Source organism: Sceloporus occidentalis, unplaced genomic scaffold (genome assembly GCF_023333645.1).
Source record: "Sceloporus occidentalis isolate IW3139 unplaced genomic scaffold, rSceOcc1.0.p SCAF_305, whole genome shotgun sequence".
NCBI classification, from domain to species: domain Eukaryota; kingdom Metazoa; phylum Chordata; class Lepidosauria; order Squamata; family Phrynosomatidae; genus Sceloporus; species Sceloporus occidentalis.
The window spans coordinates 576,463-597,001 of NW_028317285.1; the positions used below are offsets into that span (position 1 = coordinate 576,463).

The 20,539-nt window shown below is 43.0% G+C and overlaps 1 protein-coding gene across 1 annotated transcript; it reads left to right on the top strand.

Moving 5' to 3' along the window:
• The first annotated feature begins 10,541 nt into the window (after positions 1-10,541).
• LOC149275003 (NACHT, LRR and PYD domains-containing protein 3-like) lies at positions 10,542-18,641 on the top strand. The gene is made up of 10 exons (XM_089505000.1): positions 10,542-10,641; positions 10,742-10,795; positions 11,083-11,331; positions 11,798-11,836; positions 11,948-13,625; positions 13,867-13,965; positions 15,382-15,552; positions 15,647-15,814; positions 17,185-17,355; positions 18,479-18,641. Exons 1-10 carry the CDS (start codon positions 10,542-10,544, stop codon positions 18,639-18,641), a joined length of 2,892 nt encoding a protein of 963 aa, XP_089361126.1.
• Positions 18,642-20,539: the final 1,898 nt, after the last annotated feature.

The window sequence follows — 20,539 nt, forward strand, 5'->3', positions numbered from 1 at the left end:
AAAGGTTAGAGTCATTGGAGGTTGTCATGTCTCTTGGCCAATCAAGCCCAATGTCCAATATTTTTAGGCTGAGGGCTACAAATAAACTCTTTCAGCTTTTGGAAATAGTGCAAATATTTGTACACAGCCCACAAATTTAAAACGTCATATTTTTCAATGCTTTATTGTTTTTGCTCAAAGCCCCAAAATAGAATTAAACAGAAAACTATATCTGTCATTCAAGGGGACCTTCCACCAAATGTTTTTATTACTAGTATCAGATTAAAAATAAGTTTTCAAAAATATTGCGTAGGGTTTTTTTTAAAAAACCATTCCGCAAACCCATATAAGTTGATCTAGAAGAAGGCAGAACAACAAGCTGAGACAGTAATGTCACTTCCAAGGGAAAAATATCCTTCTTATATGCATTCCATATCTAGAAAAACATCCAGACATTTTTCGGATATCTGGACAGATGGAGTCTTCCACAATTTAACCACCCCAAAAGTAAAGAAACCTTCTCTATGTTTAAGATGGAAGCTCCATTCTTCCAATCATACGTGATGCCCACATGTTGCCTGAAAGATACCATTTATAAGGAGATCTCCAAAGAGATCCACCTTGACCATACTTGACCATACTTGTGAAGGTTGACCATATCCCAAATCCCAGTTTGGACACGGGTGGTTTATGGTCAAGGAGAAAAATATTTCTACCATTCTATAAGCGATCTAAGTTAAATAATCTTGTCACGCCATCTTGTGATGTCACGCCAAGCCGTTGTATTGAGTCCTCGTGATTAAACCCGTTCTCCCACAGCTTTATACACGACATATAGATAGCAAACATAAGACCGACGGCACGTAGGAGCTGCATCACCTTTATGTAGGACTGATGAACAGACGTTGCCATACATCCTGCACTAAAAATAATTGGGGCTCCCCCCCCCAAGAAAATCTATATAATTTCAATATTCAATATTAACCCTTTAATGGCCCATCATGCAGATTCTATGTAGCGATTCATCAAACGACTCCTCGTGGAAACCTTGACTTGTCTTCATTTCAGTTGAGTCTCCTGCATTTAAACAGGAATATGAACCGTAATACTCCGCGCCTAGCGGCTGTAAAGGGGCTGACGGGTGGTCGTAGGAGTCTGCACGGTCAATGGGATCAGTTGAATCAGACTGTGTTTCGTGATCTACCACGACTCTCAGGAACAAACCGACATCAGATGATGCGTGGGAAAAAATATATGAAAACTGTCCCTTCGCATTAAGACATTTCTTCATCATTGTTCGTGCGGTTTAATGTATATGTTTATGGGTAACGTACTTGAAATATATTTTATCTGTGGAAGGCATCTAAGCTTGTCTGAATTAAATAGATCTGTACTTATCCTAACATCAGCGCAGCACGATATCGACACGGTTCAAACATTGTCATGATTTTTTATGGCCATAATCAACGTGCGATGTGCGGCCGATAAGCGCTTTTTATTGCATTCTTTTCGACGATTACTTTTGACGACAAAAAAACATTCAAATAAAAAGCGTCAATGAAATATACCATGTGAGGGTTCTTCTTGCCTTATTTACACACATGAGATACCCAACATACGGGGATGAGATACCATAACATACAGAATGAAGAAAATGCTACAGGACCAAAGCGGCAATAAAAAAAATGGGACGTAAACCTAAAGAATTGTAAACATGAAAGCGAAAAGCCGACCGAGTCATGGAAAGGTGACTCGCTAAGTTTCTTAAAGAAAAAAAATAAGAAAATATTTCCTTGTCTTATGTTGCCATGCTATAGATGTGACATAACTTGGATTTTGCTGCTTCACCCATAGCGGGCGCTTTGTTTGAACAGTGAGAGACAGAATAACAACAAAATAATGCAGAATAATTTAGTACTTGGTGGCAAAACCCTTGTTGGCAGTCACAGAGGACGGACGTTTCTTGAAGTTGGCCACCAGGTTGGCACACATCTCAGGAGGGATTTCGTCCCACTCCTCTTTGCAGATCTTCTCCAATTCATTAAGGTTTCAAGGGTGAGGTTTGGCAACTCGAACCTTCAGCTCCCTCCACAGATTTTCTATGGGTGTAAGGAGACTGGCTAGGACACTCTAGGACCTTAATGTGCTTCTTGTTGAGCCTCTCCTTTGGTGCCTTGGCCGTGTGTTTTGGGTCATTGTCATGCTGGAATACACATCCACGACCCATTTTCAATGCCCTGGCTAAGGGAAGGAGGTTATCACCCAAAATGTGACGGTACATGGCCCCATCCTTCGTCTCTTTGATGCGGTGAAGTTGTCCTGTCCCTTTGCAAAACCCCCCTAAAGCATAATGTTTCCACCTCCATGTTTGACGGTGAGGATGGTGTTCTTGGGGTCATAGGCAGCATTCCTCCTCCTCCAAACATGGCGGGTTGCGTTGATGCCAAATAGCTCGATTTTGCTCTCATCTGATCACAACACTATCACCCAGTTCTCCTCTGAATCATTCTGATGTTCATTGGCAATCTTCAGACGGGCCTTTACATGTGCTTTCTTGAGCAGGGGGACCTTGCGGATGCTGCAGGGTTTTAGTCCTTCACGGCATAGCGTGTTACCAATAGTTTTCTTGGTGACTATGAGCCCAGCTGCCTTGAGATCATTGACAAGATCCTCCCGTGTAGCTCTGGGCTGATTCCTCACCGTTTTCATGATCATTGAAACTCAACGAGGTGAGATCTTGCATGAAGCCCCAGACCGATGGAGATTGACAGTTATTTTGTGTTTCTTCCATTTGGGGCTGGTCATGGTGGGGTGGCTTTGGGGCTGGTTGAATAGCTTTGTGAAGGGTTGGGGTTTGTCAGAAGAGAGTCTACAGTAGCTGTGAGTTGGAGTGGGGCTAGCCTCCGACAATCTATAGCGAGTGGGAAAGGGACGTAGTAAAACACCCTTACCAGGAGAAAGACAAAACTGTCCCGGAGGCTCTGGGGCTTAACCCAAGGACTCTGCATCAAACCCGGAGAGTTCCCAGATAGAGTCGGGGGTCACAAAAAAGGGTTTTAGAAAGGGAGAATATCACCGAAACCTAATAGGAGGCTGAGGCTATAAAAGTGAAGCCAGAAACGAGTACAACAGCTAGAGAACAGGGTCAGATAAAAGAAAGATGGAAAGTAAGGAAGCCAAATCAATACAAAAAAAGAGGGTGAAGGCTAAATTTGTTTAAACATCGTGTCCATGTCTTAAATTGGATCTTTAAAATATCGGCCAGAATATAATTGTTGACCCAAGATATACTCGGCCGGTAGCTGGCTGAAAATATGAAGGGAGTTCCCAAAGTAAACCCGTCCTGCTTGTAAAATCTGCCTACTCAGCACAAATACAGGGAGTTCGCATCCTAGAATGTGTATTTTTTTTAATTTGGATGAAAATGCTTTATTGTCATATTAAAAAATTCACGTGTCAGATTTCATAAAACGGTAACCTTAAGAGCCCTTCGGACTTTATCTTTGCAAACAAACGAAACATCAGGGCCAGATCACGTGGCTGAATTCTTTCATTAGGCCAATTGGGTGCAGTTTTTTGTTTGGGTGCCTCGGAAGGTTAAGGAACAAGGCCTACACCGCCACTTATCCTCCACCACCATTGTTTTTCGTCTATACCCTGCCTACAACACTCTTTTCATTTTTGGGGGGAGTTTGAGCCGAGGGGCACTTGGAATATAATCCCTATAGGCGCTGAGACGTCCTAATCAGCGATATGTACAGAGATGTGAGATACAAAAGCGGTGAACCGGCGACAGGGTCATGGACGGCCAAGGCTCATTGATACACATGGGGGGGCGAAGGCTGCTCGTGGGGTCCAACAGACGAGCGACTGGAGCTCAAATTGCTGAAAGAGTTAATGCCGGTTCTGATAGAAAGGAGTCAGAACACACAGAGCTTCGCAGTTTGTTGCGTATGGGGCTGTATAGTCACAGACCAGTCAGGGAGCCCATTGTGTCCCCTACCGAAAGTACCTACAATGGGCACGTGAGCAGAAGAACTGGACCACGGAGCGATGGAGGAAGGTGGCCGGTCTGATGAATCACATTTTCTTTTACATCATGTGGATGGCCGGGTGCGTCCCTTACCTGTAGAACCGCAGCACCCGGACCGGTCCATTTTTTTTCTTTTTTCAAATTTCTCCAATCTCCTTTCCTGATCAGCAATCATAACTCCATAACCCTGCATCGCTGGTTGCAATGTGTGTGATCAGCCAATAGGTGGATCGATTATTCCCAGCAGGGTCTAGACAGACCCTCCTGGTTCTCTTCTCTCCTCTCAAGTCCTTTTGACAGCTGACAGCACTTGAGACCCACCGGAAAGGAATGCACGATCACACAGTCAGGCATTCATGTAGTAACAGTGTAACGGCACTCGTGTTGCAGCATTAGAATCATCATTTCTAGTACTGTAGTGGAAGACGCATGCAACCTTAAAGACAAGATTCTTAACTTAAAATCAGATTGTTAATAGAATATTAGCTTTTTTTGGAATAGACTAGATTTAGACATTACTTTAAAGGGGAAAACGGATGGAAAAATGAATTTCTCTACGAGCTTAACTCCCAGTGCTGTATACTCTAATATACCCCCAAGCACTGTATACACTAATATACCCCCAAGCGCTGTATACAGTAATATACCCCCCAGCACTGTATACACTAATATACCCCCCAGCGCTGTATACAGTAATATAACCCCCAGCACTGTATACAGTAATAACCCCCAGCGCTGTATACAGTAATATAACCCCCAGCGCTGTATACAGTAATATACCCCCCAGCGCTGTATACAGTAATATAACCCCCCAGCGCTGTATACAGCAATATAACCCCCCCAGTGCTGTATAAAGTAATATAACCCCCAGCACTGTATACAGTAATATAACCCCCAGCGCTGTATACAGTAATATAACCCCCCCAGCGCTGTATACAGCAATATAACCCCCCAGCGCTGTACACAGTAATATAACCCCCCAGCGCTGTATAGAGTGATATAACCCCCAGCGCTGTATACAGTAATATAACCCCCAGCGCTGTATACAGTAATATAACCCCCAGCACTGTATACAGTAATATAACCCCCAGCACTGTATACAGTAATATAACCCCCAGCGCTGTATACAGTAATATACCCCCCCCAGCGCTGTATACAGTAATACCCCCCAGCGCTGTATACAGCTGATGCTTTATGGCAATGCTAATGAAGTCCCATCCCTCTGTAGACTTTCATTAGTCAGAGGGTCTGCCTTGGCCACTAAGACTGAGCCATTCTATTGTTCCCCACAGGCAGTATGATAAGGAGTCGGGGGTTTAGTAGATCGGGGTCAGATAACAGAGCGAGAATCACACAAACGGCTGATATGCAGCTGCCTGAAAACTTTATATTATGGGGCAAAAACTGTTTAAAAAAGAAAACAGCACAATTTCTTGAAAAGTTATCTTTAATCTAATACAAGTAAAGAAAATGGTGGGAGATCCCCTTTAGCTGAACCAAACTCTCCTTCTTTCACCTTTTAATGTTCCTTTAACTAAAAGGCAGCCAAGAAACCCCGACCTGTAAAGTTCACAGCCAGAAAATAAAACCAATTTTGGACATTAAATGCTTTTTTTACTCACTTTCAGTTCAGTTTTTTTACACATATAAAATATGCAGGCTTCATGATTACGTCACTCGCACGCATCTTCCACAACTACACCTTTGTCACTTTTCCTGCCCAAAACGGCCGTATCCAGGGTCGGACCTCTGATGACAAGGAGGTCAGGACACTCTAAGGCTGATGCGCCCCTTCTATTCAGAGCGCCCAGGTGCGGTGCTACCCTGTGTGCCCGCCTAGGCTTGGCACTAAAACCCTCACCCACCCACCAGTTTTACATTATCCCCTCTCGTTCTAACATTTCTAAGAAGTACCTGTGTTAGCGCTAAATAAATAAAAATATAAACTCCTATAAGCACTGTTTTCCAGGAACTGGTTTAATTTGTAGAAACACCTTTAGTCTGGTGATGAATAACCTTTGAAGCAGCTGGCTTACCCTTCCCTTTCACTCTTTTATGGCCCTCAAGCTCATAGTTTTTTTTCTTTCTGAAAATTATACAGGGTTTTCTTTCTTTATAAGACGGGGTACAGGCCCAGGAATCGATGTGTCACATGGAAGTTCTGCCTGACCTGCGTGTTATTGGCCTTGGCACGCATTCGGAACTGACCGGATCACGATCTATAAATAGTTACTGTAAAGGTTACAAACATAAAAAAATAACCTAATATATTTATTTTAGCTTGATCGGGCATTCTTCATATAACGTTGTATTAACGCTCGCATCGAGCGCCATTACACACGAGCGGTTCGCAGGAAGCCAATGATACCGGCTTCTGTTGACACGGGGGGAGTTGAGGCTGTCAGCGGCAGAGAGGTGTCCCTACTGTTCCGAAAAACACAGGCTGTACAGTACAGGTACATCCTAAAGCAGGCAAAGGAACTTAGAAAGTCGAGCTGGAGATAGTCATCCCTGAAGAAGTGAGAGTTGAGGGATTTTTTTGACTGAGGTCAAAGCAAAAGTGGCATAAGCCAGAGATGGGCAGCCTGTAAGAAGTGTTGTATGATGAGGGGTAGAAATCAAAGCAGAGGACAGACGGAGATCATCAGACGAGCAGAGAGCCCGAGTAGACGTGTATTGGGAGATCCATGAGAAGATATAGCTAGGGGAACTATTATGAAGAGCTTCAAAAGTGAGAATCAGGTTTCTCAAGTGAATTCTGAAGAATACAGGCAACTAGTAAAGAAATTGCTAAATGTGATGGTGTTGGTAGACCAACGAGTAAGTTTGACACTACCATTCATGATGGATTGTAATGGACCATGTCCCCTGGGGCCAACATGGACTTGCAATTTGAGATTCTTCTACTTCGTTATAAAAAAACGTGCCCACGTTGTGAACCATTTGGATAAAACGTGGTCCTAACTAGGACATTTTTGGTACTTCTATGTACACAATTGCACAAAGTTGGTTTACGGACGATTGCGCAACAACAAGCCCGTTCTTATCTTGCAGACATCATCATCATGTTTGATATTCTTTAAAAGTAAAAAACATGACCCATGAATAAGCAAACCTTCTTTCCCAGGGACCGTCCATTGAATCGGAGTATAACACATGGATTTCCTTACATGACCCACGATCCAAGCCGCTCCGCACTGAAACCCATCCAGACCCCATTATATTATAGTGTTTAATATGCTGTTATTGCCTCGTGAAGTGAGGTTTACAGCCTTCTTTTTAATGATCATTTTTTACAATAGAGATCGTCAAAGATAAAGGTTATACGGTAGCTTGTGAATCAGGTTTTTCGATTGTTACAAGTTGTGTCGTATAATACGTTACACAAAGGGGCAATTCCCTTTTCCAGGACTATGAGGAGCTGCAGCTTCTCCTAAGGGTAAGCCATTTTCGTAATGTTATTTTATGATGCTGTCGATAAAAAGGTGGCATTCTTCCCTAAGGTAAGTGTTTGAAGCGTTTGATGCTAACCTCTAGGTGAACGGAGAGAAGACTCTCGACGGTAAAAGTCTCCAAATATCCTGGCTTCTGGAGTGGGAAGTGCGTTTCTGTAGACTAGCAAAGCGTCCCCATTTACGCACACACACTCACGCTTACACTCACTCACACCCCTATTTACCTGGAGCCTGTTTTGTGTCCAATTTGCACACGGTCCTAATTGATGTGTATCAATTACTAGCATGGCCAACAGGGACTTTGATGACTATAACGGCTTCCACTCTTCTGGGAAGGCTTTTCACAAGATTTTGGGGCATTTCTGTGGGAATTATCATCACCAGTAGAGCGTTTGTGAGGTCAGGCGCTGATGTTGGACGAGACGCCCGGCTCGCGATCTCCGTTCCAGTTCATCCCGAAGGTGTTGGATGGGGTTGAGGTCGGGGCTCTGTACGGCCGGTCAAGTTCTTCCACCCCAAACTCATCCAACCCGTGTCTTTATGGACCTTGCTTTGTGCGCTGGGGCAGAGTCATGCTGGGATATAAAAGGCTCTTCCCCAAACTGTTCCCACAAAGTTGGAAGCAGAACATTGTCCAAAACTTCTCGGTATGTCGAAGGGGACATACCAAGTGTAATGGTCAAGTGTCCCAATACTTTTGGCCATATGGTGTATGGTGCTTTAAAAGCTTTGGATATGCATTTTATGTCTTGTGAGTTCAAATGGTACCAGTTCCTTTTTTGGGGGGGGGGGGTGTAACGTGACACGGTTGCATCAGATATAACTTCCCTTTCCAATACCATTAGTTTCTTTTGACGTTCATGTAACGGGGATTAAAGTTCGGGATCTCCAGCAACTTCTTTCACTTCTCCTATAGAACGTTTGAAGACCAGGTATTGTAATCAATGATCTATTTATAGATCCTTCTTTTAACCCAAAAGCTCATATAATTTAAAGTTCTGACAATTCTACTGACAAATAACTATAACTTTACTAAACAACAACATTTTGGAAAGTGGAAATTTAAATAAAGTTTCTCCTTCCAACAAAAAAAAATGGAAAAAAAGAAAGGAATATAAACGAAAAAAATAAATGTAACAAGGGGCGCAGTGATTTCACTATGATATCACTGGCATCGGTAAGACATAAGAAAAAGGAATTTGGATAAAAAAAGAAAACAAATAATATTATTTAAAATGCCCCAATATCTTTTAGTCTTATCACTACAAGTAAAAAAATTCTGGAAAAGAAAAACCTTTACTACCCCCCAAATTATGAAAAACTAGGGTAATATATATATATGTAAGGGAAGGATGTGGCTTAAAAAAATATGTATGTGGGTTATTGCTGTCGCTCGGTCTAAATCACTCAGCTAGGTGCTCTGACTGATGAAACCAATGAGGGGGCGGACTTCATTAGCATTGCCATAAAGCATCAGCTCAGTGTGGTGTTTGAGGAGGGAAAGTCACCCAAAATATCACATGACTGACAGCAACGGCCGCCTCCAGGTCTGCAGATAAATGGAGTTTATTGGAATAAAATGAGATAAAACAAGGTTTTTTGTCACCGACCAACATTATACTGTATACAGCGCTGGGGAGGGGTTATTACAACTGTATACAGAGCTGGGGGGTTATTATTACTACTATATACAGTATTGGGGGTTATATTACTGTATACAGCGCTGGTGGTTATATTACTGTATACAGAGCTGGGGGGTTATTATTACTACTATATACAGTATTGGGGGTTATATTACTGTATACAGCGCTGGGGGTTATATTACTGTATACAGCGCTGGGGGTTATATTACTGTATACAGCGCTGGGGGTTATATTACTGTATACAGCGCTGGGGGATATATTACTGTATACAGCGCTGGGGGTTATATTACTGTATACAGCGCTGGGGGTTATATTACTGTATACAGCGCTGGGGGTTATATTACTGTATACAGCGCTGGGGGTTATATTACTGTATGCAGCGCTGGGGTTATATTACTGTATACAGCGCTGGGGGTTATATTACTGTATTCAGCTCTGGGGGTTATATTACTGTATACAGCGCTGGGGGTTATATTACTGTATACAGCACTGGGGGGTTATATTACTGTATACAGCTCTGGGGGGTTATATTACTGTATACAGCGCTGGGGGGTTATATTACTGTATACAGCGCTGGGGGGGTTATATTACTGTATACAGTGCTGGGGGTTATATTACTGTATACAGCGCTGGGGGGTTATATTACTGTATACAGCGCTGGGGGTTATATTACTGTATACAGCGCTGGGGGTTATATTACTGTATACAGCTCTGGGGGTTATATTACTGTATACAGCGCTGGGGTTATATTACTGTATACAGCGCTGGGGGTTATATTACTGTATTCAGCTCTGGGGGTTATATTACTGTATACAGCGCTGGGGGTTATATTACTGTATACAGCACTGGGGGGTTATATTACTGTATACAGCTCTGGGGGGTTATATTACTGTATACAGCGCTGGGGGGTTATATTACTGTATACAGCGCTGGGGGGGTTATATTACTGTATACAGCGCTGGGGGTTATATTACTGTATACAGCGCTGGGGGGTTATATTACTGTATACAGCGCTGGGGGGTTCTTACTGCATATATATAAATATATAAAGGAGGCACATAAAAACGAAAATATGGAAAAAATATTAATAATCCTATATTTACTGCCCCTTCACATTCATATTTTTACTAACCACGTGGTTACTGTTGAATCGCAGGCATAATATGTTTTTGGGGGGTTTTCTAGTAAAGAATTCGCGGAAGTAACCTTTGTGTACACAGGCCCTGTCCAGCGCTGGTGGGCTTTTGGCTGACAGCACCCCATGTGCTGCGCTGGTGCCGCGAGGTGTGGCCCCCGGCTGGATGTGCCGGGCCGCACACTACGTGAGCATAAAAAACGTAACACGCCTTAAACTACCAGGTCTGCCTCGTCATCCCAGTCCGGCTCTAATTACTAAAATAATAATACATCTAATCTACAAGGAGCCCCCCAATGGGATGCGGTTGGGAGGTCCCGCTGGCGTCGGTGGTCGGCCAATCTGAGGTGGCAGGACACACGCCATTGTTGGCGGAGGGTGACTTGGAGTCTTCGGGTATGAAGATATTGTACGATAGTCAAATACAACCATAAACGTAAGCGCTCAATTATTTTACCGATCTTTTAATCCATGCCCCGAAACTTCTATCTTTTAGCGCATGTGAGAATCACCCACCGCCTGATTGTGATGGCTGCTTCCAATACTCACGGTAAATAAAATATATCACATGAGCACTCATTTTGTGTTGATTGCTACCTTAGTCATAGGTTGGAAGCAGGGATCGAAGCACCCCTACCCTCTGGGAATTAAAGAGCATAAACCACTGCCCGTCTTCTCAACCCACCACTTCTTCCTAGGCCCACCATGTTCCGACCTTAAAATAAAGATAAATCATTATATTAGAGTGCATTGCTTGTAGGAAACATCCTTCATCGTCTCAAGTTTTGACTAGGTATGGTTTATTTCCCTTTCCTTTGTCTGGTTGTTCTTCTGTAGATGAGGAGGAGATATTCAGGACGCCCGGTGACTATCTGGTTTTAGCCCTAGAAGACCTGACTACGTATGAGTTCAAAAGGTTTAAAGACAAGCTATCTGATTTCTCTTTCGGAGGGAAGCTTCCAATCCCACGAGGGCGTCTGGAGACGGTGGACTTTATTGGGGCAAAGAACCAACTTACTGATACTTATGGAGAGGAAGTGGCTTTGGAGGTGACGGCTGAGGTCCTTCAGGAAATTGGCTTGATGGGTCCTGCAGAAAACATTAGAAAGGATAGACAAAGAATATGTATGTTTTATTCCTTTCTAACTAGCCAATGAAGGTGTGGAATACAAATGAACGGATGTAATTAACTCTGATGTATGGTCCTTTTTTTTCAACCCGGAAGAAGGACATCTTCATGATCCTCTTAAAAAAAAATAGAGCATAGTGAACGCGTGGCATATACAGTACCTTTGACTGGGGTCAACATGGAGAAACGGGACCCCAGAAGTCATTAAAACAAGACCATCTTCATTTAATCTAAAAAATAAAGGAGAGCTGAGGTTCTGAAAGCCTATGTGACCATTTTTCTATGTTGACCCCAAGGTATCACCTTGGGCTATAGACTCTATGGTCTTTGGGACTAATAAGCTCATAACCATTGTTGAGAATCTATCCTTAATATTTTCAGATTTTAGTATATCGCTTTCACCTGGTGTTGTTTCTTTTGTAGGTACCGTCAAAAGGGGGCATGCAGACAAATGTATGGAAGGTACGTGGAACCCTAACCCTAAATATTTTGGATTACTCTACCTAACACTATAACCAATTAAATGGTTAAATGGCTAATCCATTGGTGAGTGATACTTTTTTTTTCTTCTAGACCACAGAATACAATATATGGATTGCGTGAGGAATAAATTCCAATGTATCGAAGATAGAAATGCACGCTTGGGAGAAAGAGTTCATCTCACCAGTAGGTACACCCGACTGTTAATGATAAAGAAACATCGGAGTCAGGAAGAGAGGGAACACGAGATAACATCCTCTGGGAAAAAACATCTACAGATAATGATGAACAGATCTTCCAACGAATATTCCCCAACAGCTATCGGGAATCTGTTTGATCCCGATGAAGAAGGGAAAGCCCCGGGCATCGTCGTATTACAGGGACCTGCTGGCATTGGGAAAACTATGACAGCCCAGAAGATTATGCTGGACTGGGCTTCTGGGGGTCTATATAATGACACATTTAATTATGTTTTTTATTTGAGCTGTAGAGAAATCAACACTATCCGATTTAAAATAAGCCTCGCGGGTCTTATATCCAAGTTATGTCAGCTGAAGTGTCCACACAACGTAATTCATTCCATCTGCAGCCGTTCCTCAAAGAACCTTTTTATCGTGGATGGTTTTGATGAACTTGCGTGGTCCTTCACCAACGAAACTGAGGTCTGTGAAGACCCATTTCAAGAGACCACCAAGGAAATCATTCTAAACAGCTTGTTCAGAAAACAAGTTCTCGAGAAATCGTCGCTCGTAATTACGGTACGGCCGTTTACGCTGAAGAAGCTGAGGGAGGTGGTCCAATTCCCCCGTTACGTAGAGGTTTTAGGATTTACAGAGCACGACCGTGAAGAATATTTTCATAATTTCTTTGATCAAAAGGAGTGGGCAGAGATGGCCCTTAATATCGTTAGAGAAAACGAAACGCTCTTCACGATGTGTGCCGTCCCTATAACCTGCTGGATCGTATGTACTGTTCTTAAGCAGAAGACAGAAGAGGAACTCAACGAGATGAACTCTGGGACGCTCACCTCAATTTACTTGCTCTACCTCAAGAGCCTATTAAAGTATCATAGCAGAACCCCCAACGTTTCAATGAACTCCTGCATGAAGAGGCTGAGCGCTTTAGCCAAGGATGCCATATGGGACCAGAAAATCCTGTTTGAGGAGGAAGATATCCGACGGCACGGGCTTACCGTGTCGGACATCGAATCTGTCTTTCTGAATGAAAACGTCTTTCAACGGGACATTGAGACTTACACGTGTTATAGCTTCATTCACCTGAGCGTGCAGGAGTTCTTTGCCGCTCTGCACTACGTACTTATTGACGAAGCAGAAAGCCGCGACCCCGTCGGTCAACGAGAAGTCTCGGCTTTGTTGAAGAAGTCCGAAACCCACCCGCATTTTACGCTGACGGTGCGATTCTTGTTTGGTCTTTCTAACGGAATCCAAAGAAAAAACATAGAAAGACTCTTTGGGTATACGATTTCAGACCACATCAGGTCTGTCTTGGAAGGATGGCTGAATGAAGTGGCTCGCCAGAAATTTAACGAAACCCTCCATTGTTTGTGCGAGGCTCAAGACGGGGAACTCGTGCGAAGGGTGATGTCCAACTTTTCGCACGTCGATGTCTTGTCGTACATCAATCTCAGAGCTATTTCCTACTGTCTAGTCAACAGCCTCAAAGACCACAGTCTAGCCTTTAAGCACTGCACCATCGACTCCAAAGCACAGAAAATATTATCCCCAGCGCTTCAGAAATGTGTGAAGCTTAGGTAAGCGAGCGTCTATAGATTAACCCTTTTTATTATTCGTTTTACTTTTTCTGTTGGGGGAAACAAATGTTGTTTAATCACCCGTCAGGACTAGTCCCCCAGAGCGCTAAGAACCTAGACAACCAAGAAAATATTCCCCCCCCCCAACATTTCTAGACTTCTGTTTTCATGGGTATTTATATAATTAACTGATCATCTTCGGACCCCTTTACAGCTTTCATTGTTGCCACTTTGGTGAAAGGGCAGAAGAGGATTATGGGTTTAAGAACAAGACTTCCCTTGCAGAAGAATACAGTTTCCGGTGGCTGTATAACTCACAGAGTAACACTCGGGATTTCAGGTATGACCCCGTAGACGTTACCCGTCAAGAGAAGTTTTGGAGCAGGAGGCTATAGGTGGAGCAATCACCTTTCAGAAATACTAGTCTAGTGGGAGTGATTTATGAAGAAGAATCAAGATTAGAGAATGCAATTAATGTTTTGCTTAAGTTTATTATTTTTATTATTATTATTACTGATTTCTACGTAGTTTGAAGAGCTGCCATCTGTCAACGGCCAGCTGGAGGAATCTTCTTTCTGCTGCAATTAGCCACCGCTTTCTGGTCGTTTTGAACCTGAGTTGCACTGAACTGCAGGACTCTATCGTTCACCATCTCTGTACGGCACTGAGACACCCAGACTCTACTCTACGGGAGCTCGAGTAAGATAAGGGCTCAGAGTTGCCCGGTTCTTCCTTCTACTTTTAGTAAGGACCGAACTAGACTGACACTAGTGTAGGAAAAGTTTTCTGTAGGTTACTTAGAAATCCACAGTTATAGTCCAACAAAAGAAACATAGTTTAAAGTTCATGGAGGAAACAGTGGCCCTTGAGATGGCCCTTGATTTGACTGAAAAGATTAATGACCATTCATAAATAGTTATGACTATTTAGTTTCAGGAGACAGGTAGTCCCACCACGGCTGCGAACTCTCTGAGTTCCGAGGTGAAGAGCTGCTTCCTGGGCCACTTACCCCTCTCTTAGGGCAGGGGACGTGGCATTGAGTTATGCCCATTTTCTTGCCCATTTTCTCTCATAGGGCCTGGAGCTAGACCTGCCCTGTTTGTGGCTGGCTAGCCCCATCTAAATGGCTATCTATTCTCACCAGGTAGCCTGTCTTGGGAAGTTCCCAGATATGCCTCATAAAGTGGGGATACGGCTATACATACTTTTAGGCTCCCCCCTTGAGGGATGGTTGCTCCCGCTGAGATTAATGGGTGGTCCCTCTGACATCACGGGCTGTCCCAATGATGTCAGTGGGCGGTCCCGGCGGCATCATTGGCCGTTCACACTGACGTCACGGGACGGGGAGTGAGGCATGTCAGGACCACGCTTCCACGACTTGGGAGGATTCAGGTGTCGACCCAGAGAAGTGGTCTTCTCCCGGAGTCTCCAGGCAAACCCAAAGAGTTCCCGGGTATGCTGATATGGAGAAGACTCCGTTCCAGATCATGGTTGTGCGAACCCAAGTGAGTGTTTCTTGGTGTTCACAGGAACTCGTGACGAGTGACCTTTCTGAGTTCCAACAGATTGGGGAGTGACAAAGCCCAAATGAGTATTGTGAGCCCACCACCCTTGAAGGCCAGGAGAGAGCTCCTTGAGATTTAACGATGGAATGTCTCTCTGTTGTACTGGGTCCTCCACGTACTTGAAGCTTTGCTTCTTTTATTTGCTCCTCACTCACACTCACAGTATTTACTATTTACTCCACTCTCTGTAGGCTTGAAAAGTGTGGCCTGACCTCGGCCTCGTGCGAGGAACTTGCATCTGTCCTGATTAAAAACCACTCTCTCCTTAAACTGCGTTTGGGTTTAAATAAACTGACGGACTCCGGTATACAGCATCTGTGCGAGGGTCTGAAACACCCCGACTGTACCCTGCAAGAACTCAGGTGTGAACTTCAACTTCAACTTAATTTCAGAGTCATCAAAAAAAGAAAAAACAGATTCTAAATTGGTTTATTCATTCCGTATTTTCATGTACAGTTTACTGGGCTGTGACTTGACGTCAGTCTGCTGCGAGGATCTCGGCTCGGCGCTCGCGAGGCCGTCTTTGAGGCGACTGGATCTTCGTGCAAATAAACTGAATGACCCCGGAATGAAATCTCTGTGCGCAGGGCTTATACACCCCGACTGTGCCCTGAGGGACCTAAGGTAAAGGGTTAAAGACGATGGACGTCGCAGGGTACGAGCTTAAGCGGACAGATCAGCATACCTCCCGACTAATGGCCAAAGGGGGGGGGGTCACTTTTGCTGTAGAGGCGGGGTTAGTGGCAAGATATATTTACGTTAAGCATCCAATCAGTGACAAGAATCACCAGACCTCGGAGAAGGAAGGCAGCTACAGCTCTGTAGCTGCAGCTTCTAGCCCGGGTAAGTGCTTTTTCTCTGCTTTTTTAAAGAACGCATATTAAAGCCCTCATAAACTACTTGAATGTACATTCTTTTTTACTGCCATTGACATTAAACTGTCCCCTTAAGTTTTTATTATATAAACACAACTTTTTTTTACATGTAAGATGTAAGATGTGTGACATCACAACTAAGTTTTGGCCATGTTCCTGAAGGTTGAACCACTGCAGCTTGACTTCGTTGTGTTGTGAGGACCTCGGCGCCATGATGACAAAAAACCGATCCCTCACCAGCATGAATCTGGCATTTAACGATCTCAAAGACTCGGGAGTAAGACATCTCTGTAAGGCACTGAGACATCCGGATTGCATTCTGCAAGAGCTGACGTGAGTACACGTCCACCCGCTGGCGGTCCAGAATTCCACAGATAATTTAGACGTTAAATGTCAGAAGAAAAAAGTAAATAAATAAAAAATAAATACAAATAGTAATGGCAATAGCAATAAAAAGTGAAAAAGAAAAAAAAAAATGATAGGAACACACAGTGAGGCCCATTGAGTCTTTACAGCGGGGAAAACGGGCAGACTAGATGGGGTCAAATCAGGGGCGTAACTAGAAACCACTGGGACCTGGGGCAAAAAAATTGCCCTGGGCCCCCCAACTTCAACAGCTGGTCTGTGCCATCATTGCCCCCCTCACAACTACACATCCTAGCTCATACACAAACACAAGTACACATCCATGCTCATACAGACACAGATGTAGACATCCATGCTCTCACACACAGATGTACACATTCATGCTCAAACATCCGCAATCACACACAAGTACACATGCATGCTCACACACACGTACACATTCATGATCACACACACACACACACACTCCAAGATCCAGAGCCAGAAAGTTCCCAGTTAGGGTTACGGTTGATATCCCTGCTTGTGTGCAGGTGACCCAATTAAATGTAACTTTAAATAATGAGGTTTCCACGAGGATCGGTATTTGAGCAATTCGGTCAAAACGCTTGGTGACTCACCACCTAGAATCTTCAAAGGGGTTAATATTTCTCAGGGTCAGCTCATTTAGGACGTTCTCAGGTATGAGAGTCACACAAAGTGGGATTACCAATTTGGGGGTAATTATGTTTCCGTTTATATTCTGTCTACCTGCAGTTTATCAAGCTGTGGCCTCACCTCGTCCTGCTGCGAGGATCTCAAAGCGGTCATTATTTTAAATCGATCTCTCACCCAACTGCATCTCAGACATAATAAACTAGAAGATTCAGGATTAAGACTCATTTACGCTGGAATAAGACATCCAGACTGCACCCTCCAGGCACTCAGGTGAGACATGAACCGTACTGTTCTAGACGTTCTAGAAGGTAAAGGAGGACGCCCGGCCCCCTGCCCAACATTTCTTTAATAAAGCATTAAGTATTATACTCGGAATACTGATATCATGGTGACATCACATGGGTTTCTACATTTATCTTTTCTTGAAATCTGATAATCATGCACCAGCTTCATCCCAAAGGTGTTGGATGGGGTTGAGGTCGGGGCTCTGTGCGGCCGGTCAAGTTCTTCCACCCCAAACTCACCCAGCCAGGTCTTTATGGGCCTTGCTTTGTGCGCTGGGGCGCAGTCATGCTGGAATAGAAAAGGGTCTTCCCCAAACTGTTCTTACAAAGTTGGAATCATGGCATTGTCCAAAATGTCTTGCTATGTCCCCTTCATTACGGGATAGGAAAGGGTCTCCCCCAAACTGTCCCCACAAAGTTGGAAGCAGAGCATCGTCCAAAGTTTTTGGGGGAGACCCTTTGGAATTCCAGCATGACTGTGTATCTCATCGTGTGACATAACTGTAAGAGGGTCTTTCCTGGAACGCTGGTAGGTTATAGGAATGGTCCAATAGGATTAGTAACATTCAAACATTGCCCATATATCGTAAAAACTATACTCTTTCTCCTCCGTGTTCCAAAAATACCTCAAAATTCTGCCATATTTTCGTGAATACACTGCCTAATGCATGGTACGTCAGACATCAATGGATGATTGTACCACCCCATTTGATCCAAAGTCTAAAAAGCAGCCAATCAGCAACAACGGAAGCTCTTTCTTCACTTGCGCACAGGTGGGTCTCATTAGATCCCCTCACCCAAGCTAGAGCTGGAGCTAACCGGTGGCGAGTATGCAACGTTGGGGCAGGGGGTAGCAGATTTTAAAGGCCAAGACAAGTCAAGGAGCGGCGGCGGCTGGGGAAAGAGGCAAAAGCATACGTAAGAGGAGAACCGAAGGAGGAGAGTCCGCCGGCCCGGACCACCCCTGGACAGATTCTCTATGGAGGAACGGTCTCAGATCGCAGCCTTCTTCGCTCATATTTACCAAGGGGTGCCAATTTCAAATTGTTAAGATTCTTTAGTTAAATTGTGTTGAGCAGCATCTTTTTTATTTCATGCTTTCGATACAGGTTAGAAGGTAACACCATCGATGTCGATAACTACAGACGACAGATCGGACTACCTTCCGCGTCGCCAAGCAAAGGAAAACAAGAGCCCGCTAGGCCTATATTGAGGTACCGGGACACGGCTACCTCGGTGGCCAACTTGGAATCGGTCATAAAAGCTTTCTAGGATATCTTTGGGTTTCACCAGAAAAAAGAAAAGCCATCTAGAAACCCCAGACAGAATTAGGGAAAAATAATCATTCTTGGAGATTCTCCAAAAGGAAATTTCATTGGACGAGTAGAACCATTAAATCTGCCGTTCCACTTACACTGCTGAATGCTTAAAACCAAATGCAGCGTTAGACATTCCGGATACGGCTGATTGGCCAAAGCCTTTCATGGAAAAAAAATAATCATGTCGCTCATTGCTCGGTTCATTATTTTTCTCTGAAAAGGTACTGTTTTTTGGGTTTTTTTTGGTTTTTTTTTTATCAATGTGGGGATAAACAAAATAAATAATAAAATTAATATATAAATATATCAGTGCCCGCTTTACTGTCACATGACAAGTGTTCCCAGGAAAAATAACAAATTAATTATTATTAACAACATTATTATTAGTGAATTACAAATAAGTGATTTACTTTTTTTTACAAAAAACATAATAAGAAAAACCTTTGCTATCGAATATGTTAACAAGACTATGACATCAAATCATATGAAATGACACAAAATTATAAAATGTGTACATATGTATTTAATACACAATATAGTATAGCACACATTATATATTCACCATTTTTTTTATTTTACTTTAGGGTTTGTCGTCTGCTGTGAGTCATGAAAGGAAGCCATTTTGAATTTGGGGCATACCAACATATCGACACGATGTCTAAAATATATTGAATCGATACTGAAGGTCGAACGATGGGCTAGAGCTTGATGGCGACACATTCTACTATCTCGGCGTTCTTGGTATCCACCGACATGGTTGGGCTGATCCCCTCAACACCTCTAATTTAATCTTAATATAACTCATTGCACGAGGACCGTTGTACCTCGGCCCCGTGTATCTCGATTGTTTATTTGGAAAGTTGATAGTTCTCCAATTTCATTCAACAGCGAAGAATACAGCGGTACTTCAAAAGTCGTTTTGGACCATAATGTCAAAAATAAAAGAAAAATATATAAAAAATAAATAAATTAGTGGCCTAGGACCCAAAGGTGACAACCGCTGCCGATTAACACACTATGTACTTCACTAGAGATCATAGCGACGGGAAAATGTATCAATCCCTATGCATGCGGCTATCAAGCTGGTGCATGATTATCAGATAAAAAAAAAAACCAAGAGGCCCATGTGATGTCATCATGACATCAGGGGGGGTTCATCTTAGATGGGGTCTAGGAGTCTTCTCATGTTGCAGTGCTCAATAATAAACAGCAGTGAAAGAAAGGTGGGGGGGGGAGTAAAAAATAAAATAAAAAAAAAGTAAAATGAAAGACATTTTCACCCCCCCCAAAACACCCCATATAACTTAAAGCAGATGAAAAAAATCTTAATGCTGCCCAACTCAATAGTATTATATATTTTTTTTTTCTTTTATTATTATTATTTTTTTTAATATATATATTTTTTTTTATTTTATTTTTTTTATTTATTTTTTAATAAAAAGTTGCAACTTTTCTTCCCTATCCGGTGAATCTAGTCTTATGCAAAATTGCAAAGGGGGTATAAAAAAAAAAAACACTTTTTTTGGCATGTACTTTAGGAGAAGATGGAGCATGAAAAGTGGTGCAACGACCCTAGTGAAATAGTTGCCTACTTTTCAGAAATCTATACTTTCGGGGGGGGGGGGGGGTTGGTAGAGAAGGGGTTTTAAAAGCTACAGTCCCGGCAGAGAAATTTAAGAAAAAAAAACAAAAAAAAAACCAAAAAAAACCCATCAAATTGGAAACAATAACAAATTGAGAAAATTGAAAATCAAAGCACAAAAATCTCAGGAATATGATTTTTCAAGATTTTTTATTGACATTTTCTGTGTAAAATTTATAAAACCGTATTTAAAAAAAAAAAAAGTTGTG

Bases quoted from the DNA above. Each gene is read 5' to 3' on its own strand.
- LOC149275003 (XM_089505000.1), top strand. From the start codon at position 10,542: ATGGGATGCGGTTGGGAGGTCCCGCTGGCGTCGGTGGTCGGCCAATCT. The intron at 13,626-13,866 runs GTAAGCGAGCGT...CTTTGGTGAAAG, and splicing joins CAGAAATGTGTGAAGCTTAG to GGCAGAAGAGGATTATGGGT. The intron at 15,815-17,184 runs GTAAAGGGTTAA...GTCTACCTGCAG, and splicing joins TGTGCCCTGAGGGACCTAAG to TTTATCAAGCTGTGGCCTCA.